This window comes from Chelonia mydas, chromosome 14 (assembly GCF_015237465.2).
Source record: "Chelonia mydas isolate rCheMyd1 chromosome 14, rCheMyd1.pri.v2, whole genome shotgun sequence".
NCBI classification, from domain to species: domain Eukaryota; kingdom Metazoa; phylum Chordata; order Testudines; family Cheloniidae; genus Chelonia; species Chelonia mydas.
This window is the reverse complement of record NC_051254.2, coordinates 42,639,851-42,648,817: the sequence shown is the minus strand read 5'-3', so window position 1 is coordinate 42,648,817 and position 8,967 is coordinate 42,639,851. Positions and strand designations below refer to the sequence as shown.

General features: G+C 49.5%; 1 protein-coding gene across 1 annotated transcript; it reads right to left on the bottom strand.

The window, feature by feature from the left end:
• Positions 1–673: 673 nt before the first annotated feature.
• On the bottom strand, positions 674–4,669 carry LOC114020850 (butyrophilin subfamily 2 member A2-like). Its single transcript, XM_043528537.1, has 2 exons — positions 4,395–4,669; positions 674–1,427 (listed from the first exon to the last, which is right to left on the bottom strand). The coding sequence occupies exons 1-2, from the start codon at positions 4,489–4,491 to the stop codon at positions 910–912; spliced, it is 615 nt and encodes a 204-aa protein (XP_043384472.1). The 5' UTR covers positions 4,492–4,669; the 3' UTR covers positions 674–909.
• Between the last annotated feature and the right edge of the window lie 4,298 nt (positions 4,670–8,967).

The following is an 8,967-nucleotide window of genomic DNA, read 5'->3' as shown; positions in this document are numbered from 1 at the left end:
ACTGACAACGGTTAGCCCAAAGTGAAACTTTATAACACAATCTGCCAGTATTAGCTTTGCCATAAACACTGGCTAAGGGAACAATCACTTCAACCTCTCAATTCTTTCACGTGTGCTGGCAAAGGGACGATTCCTCGGTCGAGCTTCGGGATTCCACAGGGTATTGAGCTGTTTGTTCTGACGAGGGAGCTCACGGCACCGGATATTTAAAGGCTCAATCCCTTTGAAACATCTGGCCCACAGACCAGTGTCCGATCCCTCCCTTGCCTCTGTGTCAGGAACCGCAGATCTCACACGCTGGCCCACAGGGCGCTTAGGAGCTCGTCAGTCCGAATCCGCCACCCCGTGTCCTGCTCACGCTGCTAGATCAGCAGCCGAAGGGTAGCAGAGGACTCCAGTCCTGGGCTCTGATTGGTGGACCCCTGGGGGGCCCGACTGGTCCCCATTCTCTCTGTCCCCCAAGCCAAGGGGCAGGACCTTGTCTGGGCAGCTGGGTCCTCCCTGCTCAGCTCTGCTTCCCCGGCAACACCTGCTCCTGATCTGGGAACCTCTCCCCGCCTGACGCCCGGTTTGCCCTCTGGTCTGTCCTCCCCCCGCCCGCCCCCACCCAGCCTCTTCAGCCAGCCTCCCCCCTGCTCTCCCCACCCCCCAGTGGAGGGGTCTCTCCCTGGCCCTCGACTGCGCCCCTCTCCCACAGGGGGGTCCCTCCTTCCTTGGTGGGACCCCCCCCCCGCCCTCCACACAGAGTCGGCCTCCAAGGAGCAGAGAGACCCAGCCTAGAGCGCCGCCTCACACAGACCTCCACAGCCATAGAGCTACGGGGAGAGCGTCACCCCCTTCAGCCCCGTCTGTGGGGGGGGGGGGAGACTGGCTGAGTCCTCCAGGCCATAGAGAACAGGGGGGTGGGGGCTAGAGGAGCCGCACGCTAACACCAACCCAGAAGAGCGGGCGGATTCTCTCCCCGGCGAAAGCGGCCCGCAGGAAAGTGAGGATCGGGTCCCCGCGACCAGCATCGAAAAATGCCCCCCGCCCCCCGTCATAGTCCAGATAAACCCGGATCCTGCAGGGTGCCCGGCTCGGGGACACGGGGGTGCTCTGCCCAGGGGACGTCAGAGCCCGGGACTGATCCTCACTGCACGGCACAGCCCAGATCCCCTCCTCGGGGTTAGGACGGATCTGTCCCTTCCTCCTCACAGACTGTCTGGCCACCCCCACAGCACAGACTCCCATCGCCTCCACCCCCACCTCCACCTCCCAGTAATGTCGGCCCGAGGTGAATCCCTCACAGCCCAGCACGCAGGGCACAGTGTCAAATCTCTCAGGGTTGTCGGGCAGATCCTGCCGTGTGTCTCCCCATCTCCCACGTCTCCGATCCGCAGACACGAGGAGGTCAGGATGGGCCGTGTCTGGATCCAGAGTCACCTTCGCTGCAGAGAGAGAATCAGAGCGTGAGGGGCAGAGCTCAGCCCCTCTGCCAAATTCACATGGACGGGACGGGGCCGGGGGGGGGCCTCCCTTGCACCGGAGCTATTTTCTGGGGACTGTTTCCACGCACATTAAGGCCCCTTTGCTCTGACAGAGCAGCATAAAAGGGCCTGACGATCAGGCCCATGGAATCTTTCCCCACCTGCACCCACCTCTCCCCACAGATGTGATTAGAGACCCTGGCATGATAGGAGGCTCCCAGCAGATTACAGGGAATCCAGAGTCCCCCTGTCCAAGGATGCGACTCTTCACAGCCCCGTCTCCTTGCAGAGCCCCCTCCCTCCTAAAGATCAGCGAGCTGAGCAACAGAAAAACTGCTTTTATAGAGACCCCACTGGCCCCCCATGACTCTGTGTAGCTGTGGTGTGGGTGAGGACACCGCACACTTACTGAATGGCTGCTCGTCTTGTGCTGGTCTATCGGGGACTTTCCAAACTCCACACTGCTGGCCCCAAGGCTATGCAATGGCTAATACAGTAATGCCAACTTCAAGAGATCAAATCTCATGAGACTGGCCCAAAAATCATGACATTTTAAACAGGATTCTGTTGTCGTTTTTAGGTCAGTCTCTTGATGTTTGAACTCCCCTGGCCCCTCCCCAGGGTGTGAGCAAGTGACAATTAGTGTTGCCCACTCTCCCACATGTACTGGAGAAGGTGATTTTGGCTCCTGCTGCAGGAGCTCTCACCCCCACATTGGCCCATCTCCTGCCCAGCAATTAATCCTGTCCCCCAGCCCCCCCTTCCATTCTGTCCCCATCCAACGCCCCCATTCAATCCCCCAGCCCCCATCATCACTGCCCCATCAATTCAGCACCCTTACCCCACGGCCCTCAGTTCACGCTCTCAGCACTCGTCCTATCTGCTCAGAGCACACCATCAATACAGCCCCCCCAGCCCATCAGCCCTCCACTCACTTCAGGCCCCCTGCAGCCGCCAGGCCATAATAAAGCCCTCCCAGCCTCACCTCTGCCCCTCCTAGGGTTCTTCATCTTCCCTAGGCCTGGGGGCTACCGTGGGGTCCCCTCTCCCACTTCCCAGGCTGGCTGGGGAGCAGCTGCACTGGGTGGCTGACCACAGGGAGGGAACAGCAAATGACTTAATGAACTTGCACTGCCCAGGGAGCCTTGAGCAGGGTGAGTCGGTGCAGTTCTGGGGTGCAGGGCTGGAGCTGGGGGGAACTGGCTGGGGCCTTCTATTGCTGGTTCATCAATGGCCGGGAGCGGAGTCGTGTAACACAGCTGGGCGTGTCCCTGCCCCTGGGTGTCTCTGTCAGCTCAGGGCCCGCCAGGCTTGTAGCTTGACATCAGCATCACAGGGCGAGAGGCAGCCCAGGCTGAGGATTTGGAGGGCTCAGCAGTCCCACCGTCCAGGCTGCACCCCGGGAACCCCGTCCCACTAATGTAAATCTCCCTTGTTGCAAATTAAAGTGATTACTTCTTGTTCTACCCGCACTGGACTTGAAGCACGGGGGGAGGGATAGCTCAGTGGTTTGAGCATTGGCCTGCTAAACCCAGGGTTGTCAGTTCAATCCTTGAGGGGGCCATTTAGGGATCTGGGGCAAAAATTGCGGATTGGTCCTGCTTTGAGCAGGGGGCTGGACTAGATGACCTCCTGAGGTCCCTTCCAACCCTGATATTCTATGATTCTATGATCACCGCTCTGTGTAGAACAGCCTCAGACCTATCTGAAGACTGTTATCAGGCCCTCCCCGAGTCTTCTCTTCTCGAGACTAAACACACCCATTTATTGCAACCGTTCCTCACAGCTCATCCATTCTAAACCTCTGATCACTTCTGTTGCTCCCCTCTGAACTCTCTCCAATTTTTCCACATCTTTCTGAAAGTGCGATGCCCACAACTGGACACGGTATTCCAGCTGAGGCCTCACCGTGGCAAGAAGGGTGGAACAACGTCCTCCGGTGTCTTACGTACGACACTCCTGTTAATACTGTGGCAGATACTTAAAAACAATATTTTAGTAATGAGACCAGACGAATAAAACATTGCTATTAACCTGAGCTTGCCCAGAACCTCTTTTTTAACTCCAAAAAGGACCCAGAACACACAATTCTGAAGTGGCTCATGGGAGCAAAATGATACGCATAATACAACTAACTGAGAATAATGCTATCCCACAGAAAACCTTTTCTGAACCCACCTTCAAGGGCCAGTTACAGGCAAAAAATAGCTTTATTTTCTGTGGTGGCACCAGGGACCAAAATGATTCACATACACTGGGGTGCCATCTGTAAATGCAAGTCTGCATTGCGTGCCTGACCGCCTGTGCATTGTCTAACTGGTGGCCTGCAGGCTGGATCCAACACATGGGACGATTCTGTCTGGCCCCGATGTAGGACAAAATGGTGTCCTTCACACAGCAGGACCTCGCACACAGTGCATGCGAGATCATGTGGACACCGCATGGAGGACGCCATTTTGGACTGCCTACGGCGTGCAAATGAGTTGTTGCATGCCTTACTAAAACGGTCACGGCCTGCGACGGTACACGTAATACAACTAACTGGGAACAACACGACAGAAAACCTTTGCGGAAGCCACCTTTAGGTGCCCGTTCCAAGCGCCAACTAGCCTTATCAATAAAACTGCCCAGAACACTGGGTTCCAAAGAGACACAGGGAACAAAAATATGCCAGAAACACATCTCGATAAATAAAACTGTTGAAAAACCAGTGGATACTGCTACAGACACTTCAGAACAATGTTTTATTAATGAGCACTGACTCATTACACACGGTTATTAACCCTTTCTAACTCAGAACCTTTTATCTGAACACAAAAAAGGACCTGAAACACACGGTTCCAGAAGTGCTCGGGGGACCAAAGTGATACACATAATATAATTCACTGAGAATAATGCAATAATACAGACAACTTCCTGCAAACCCACCTGCAAGTGATTGTTCCAGGCAGTAAATGGCTGTATCAGTAAATCCGCCCAGAACACTCAGTTCCGAGGCAGCCCAGGGGACAAAAACGACACGCATGATACAACTGAGAATAATGCGATATGCCAGAAAACCTCTGACAAACCCAACTGCTAAACCAACAGCTTTATTATACAGACAGTATATTCAGGTGAGACTATAATGCTAATGAGAAACTTGTCCAAACCGACCTTTAACCCGGGTTGTCGGGTGATAATTAGCTTTATTACTAAAACCATCCAGAACACCTGGTTCCAAAGTGGCACGGGGACAAAAATGATGCATGTAATACAAGGGAGAGCAGCATGGTACTACGGAAAACACCGGCCAAACCAGCCTTTAACTGCCTGCTCTGTGCAATGAAGGGATTAATTATTAATAGAACACTCTGTTCCAAAGTGGCCCAGAGGATGGAAGTGAGTTGTTTGCCTCTTACTGCCTGGCTCTGGTTAAAAAGTCTGCAAAAAGAAAAGGAGAACTTGTGGCACCGTAGGCCTTGTCTATACTGGGGGTGGGGAATCGATCTAAGATACGCAACTTCAGCTACGAGAATAGCGTATCTTAGATCGACTTAGAATCACTTACTTTGCATCCTCGCGGCGCGGGATCGACGGCCGCCTCCCCCCCATCGACTCCGCTTCCGCCTCTCGCCGTGGTGGAGTTCTGGAGTCGACGGCAGAGCGAGCGGGGATCAATTTATCGCGTGTAGACGTGGCCTTACAGACTAACAAATTTATTTGAGCATAAGCTTTCGTGAGCTACAGCTCACTTCATTGGGATGCATCTATTCCAGCTTTTACACCGTCCCGTGATTTCTTACCTTTTAATCCTCAGCAGCCTCCTCTGTGGGAACTGCAGTGTGTTCTCTGTGATCTCAGGACAGATGGCAAGCCAAACAAATGGGTGTTTGATCCTCCTGACAGAAGACATCTAAAGCCCTCTGGTGTTTTTCGCGCACTGTCTCAACTTCTGGTTCTTTTCCTGACTCCAGCGTAAGCATTCTGGAAGCTTCTACAATATTCCTCAGCTGTCTGTTTGGTTTGAAGTTTCTCTGGGAGAAGGTTTCTCTGCACTCAGGACAGTGGAAGTTCGTACTCAACGCCTCCCAGCACTGAGTGATGCAGGCCTGGCAGAAATGGTGCCCACAAGCTAGAGACACTGGACCTTTAAAATAATCTAGGCACACCTAACAAGTCAGTTCAGCTAGGAGCAGTTGTGGGGGATTCGCGGCAGCCCTGGCTGCTTCTGCAGAGAAGAGAGGAATTTAGTTTCTTTTTATTGTTCTCAGAAATGGGCCGATTCTGAACTTTGCACACCAAACAGGCGTTTCCTGCGTATATGTTGCCTCATGTTACTCTTGGGAGGCTGGAAGCTCCCTTTGGTCGGAGTTAGCACCTGGAGGAAGCTCCATGACAGACTGTGGAGTGGCAGCCCCGGATGCTATGGATCCCTGCCATGGTGCAGCAGGGCCAATCCGCAGAACAGCTGATTGAAAACCAGCGCCTGCCACATCCACCCACAGCTCTCCACAGCATTTCTTCCCGCCATCGCTGGGTCGCTGTGTTGTGGGACTCCAGAGGTACCTACAGCTTGGCATTGTCTGCAAACTTTGTAAGTATACTCTGTACCATTATCCAAATCTATTATGAAGATATTGAGCAGACCAGGACTCAGGACAGATCCCTCCCTGCAGGACCCCACTCAATATGCCCTTCCAGCTTGACTGTGAACTATTGGTAATTATTCTCAGAGTATGGTTTCCCAGGCAGTCATAAACCCACCTTATAGTAAGTTTGTCTAAGTTATATTTACCTAGCTTGCTTATGAGAAGGTCATGTGAGACAGTATCAAAAACCTTACTAAAGTTGAGATATGCACATCTGCTGCTTCCCTCCATCCACAAGACTTGTTACCCTGTCAAAAAAGGATATTTGGCTAATTTGACATTATTTCTTCTTGACAAATCCATGTTGACTGTTGCTTATCACCTTATTATCTTCTAGGTGTTTACCAACTGATTGTTTGATTATTTGCTCCATTATCTTTCTGGGTACCGAAGTTAAACCGGCTGGCCTGTAATTCCTTGGGTTGTCCTTATTCCCCTTTTTATAGATAAGGACTATATTTGCCCTTTTCCAGTCCTCTGGGAACTCCCCTGTCCTCCATGAGTTCTCAAAGATCATTGCTAATGGCTCAGAGAACTCTTCAGCCAGTTCCTTAAGTATTCGAGGATGTATTTCCTCAGGCCCTGCCAATCTGAAGACAGCTAACTTGTTTAAGGGCTTGTCTACACTTACAATGCTACAGAAGCAGACTGGTCCTTCAGTGTAGACTCTCCCCAGGGTGACGGGAGGAATTCTCCCGTTGGCAAAGGAGGTGATACACCTCCCTGTGAGGCGATCCACCTCCCTGTGAGGCGGCAGGTAAGTCAATGGAAGAATTCCTCTGTCGACCTAGTGCTGTCTACACTGGGGGTTAGGTCAGTATGGCTACATCTCTCCGGGGTGTCCGGAGCGACATAGCTCTACGACAGTAAAGTCTAGTGTAGACCAGGCCTAAGTGAACTCACGGCAGCGCTTTCACTGTGCTCTCCGAGGGCAGGTTTAACCCAAAGCGCTCTGCATCTGCAAGTGTAGCCAGGCCCTATGTTAGTCATCTGATCACAGCTAACCTCTTCTGTGAAAACGGAAACAAAAAGGCATTGAACATGTCAGTCGTTGCTGCATTGCCTGTTATTGTCTTTCCTGCATCCTTGAGTAATGGGCCTGCTCTGTCCTTGGTCTTCCTCTTGCTTTTAATGTATTTGTAAAATGTCTTCTTGTTCCCCTTCATGTCCCGAGCTGGTTTAATCTTGTTTTGGGCCTTGGCCTTCCTAATTTTATCCCTACATGCTTGTGTTGTTTTTTTATACTCGTCCTTCATAATTTGACCTACTTTCCTCTTTTTTGTACAACTCTTTTTTGGGTTTCAGGTCAAAAAGGTTGAAATGTTCCTTTTGACCTTCCAGAATGGATTGGTTCACATTTTTGTTTCAAAACATCTTTTCATTTTGAAATTTTATCTTCTTTTTTAAGTCAAAAGCAGAATGAAACATTTTGATTTCATCAAAATAAAATGTGTTGATTCATAGAATCATAGAAGATCAGGGTTGGAAGGGACCTCAGGAGGTCATCTAGTCCCACCCCCTGCTCAAAGCAGGACCAATTAATTCCCAACTAAATCATCCCAGCCAGGGCTTTGTCAAGCCGGGCCTTAAAAACTTCAAAGGAAGGAAATTGACCCCACATGATTTTTTTTTCAACATTTTCATTTAGTGGGAAATTTCAATGTTTTAAATTCTGATTCAGAATCCAAATAAATTTTGAAATGTCAGAACTTCCCGTGGAACAGAAATTCTGTTTCAACCAGCTTTTCTGAAAACACGACACAAGTGTGGTCTAATGGCTCAGCAACCAGAAGGCAAATAAAAAAAATATATATATTTTTTTAAATCTCTCTTTTCTTTTCTTTTTTTTTTTTTTTTAGGGCTTATTCATGATCTTTGAATGCATGGCGTTGGCAATACTGAATATAGCTGAATGTTTCAAATACATTAAAAAGCTGATTTAACATGGCACTCTGTAGTTCTGGATTTTTAATTTAATTGTTTAGATAACTCGTAGGAAGTTTTTAAATGTTGCAACACACAGTAATAATCAAATTACATCTGTCATTTGGATTAGAAATGGATCTGATTAGCTCGAGAACACCAGAACTTTGGCAAAGTTCCAGTCCCAATCAAACTAACATGGCAACTCGGATCTATTTCTAATTCACATCAGATCCTTGTTTTGGGATTTCTAACTATGATGGTTGAAGGAAAATATAATGGCATATTTTGGGCATAATTCTGCCAATACTATTGGCCCCTATAACATTTTTGTGGGCTCGGCATGAGGGATTTTATGATTGGCTCTTTTATTTAGAAAATGCTTGGATCTCTTCAACAAAAAGTCCGGTGGCACCTTAAAGACTAACAGATTTATTTGGGCATAAGCTTTTGTGGGTAAAAAACCCCACTTCTTCAGAAAGCTTATGCCCAAATAAATCTGTTAGACTTTAAGGTGCCACCAGACTCCTTGTTGTTTTTGTGGATATCGACTAACACGGCTACCCCCTGATACTTGTATCTCTTCAGTGACTTGACTTACTTAACTCTGTTTGGTTTCAGAGTAGCAGCTGTGTTAGTCGGTATTCGCAAAAAGAAAAGGAGGACTTGTGGCACCTTAGAGACTAACCAATTTATCTGAGCACAAGCTTTTGTGAGCTACAGCTCACTTCATCGGATGCATTCAGTGGAAAATACAGTGGGGAGATTTATATACACAGAGAACATGAAACAATAGGTGTTACATACACACTGTAACCAGAGTGATCACTTAAGATGAGCTATTACCAGCAGGAGAGCAGGGGAAGAAAACCTTTTGTCGTGATAATCAAGGTGGGCCATTTCCAGCAGTTGACAAGAACGTCTGAGGAACAGTGGGGGGGAATAAA

Excerpts from the sequence above, each read along its gene's own strand:
- LOC114020850 (XM_043528537.1), bottom strand. The coding sequence starts at position 4,491 with ATGCGTGTCGTTTTTGTCCCCTGGGCTGCCTCGGAACTGAGTGTTCTG. Across the intron at positions 1,428-4,394 it reads CCTGGAACAATCACTTGCAG|CGAAGGTGACTCTGGATCCA; the intron begins GTGGGTTTGCAG and ends CTCTCTCTGCAG.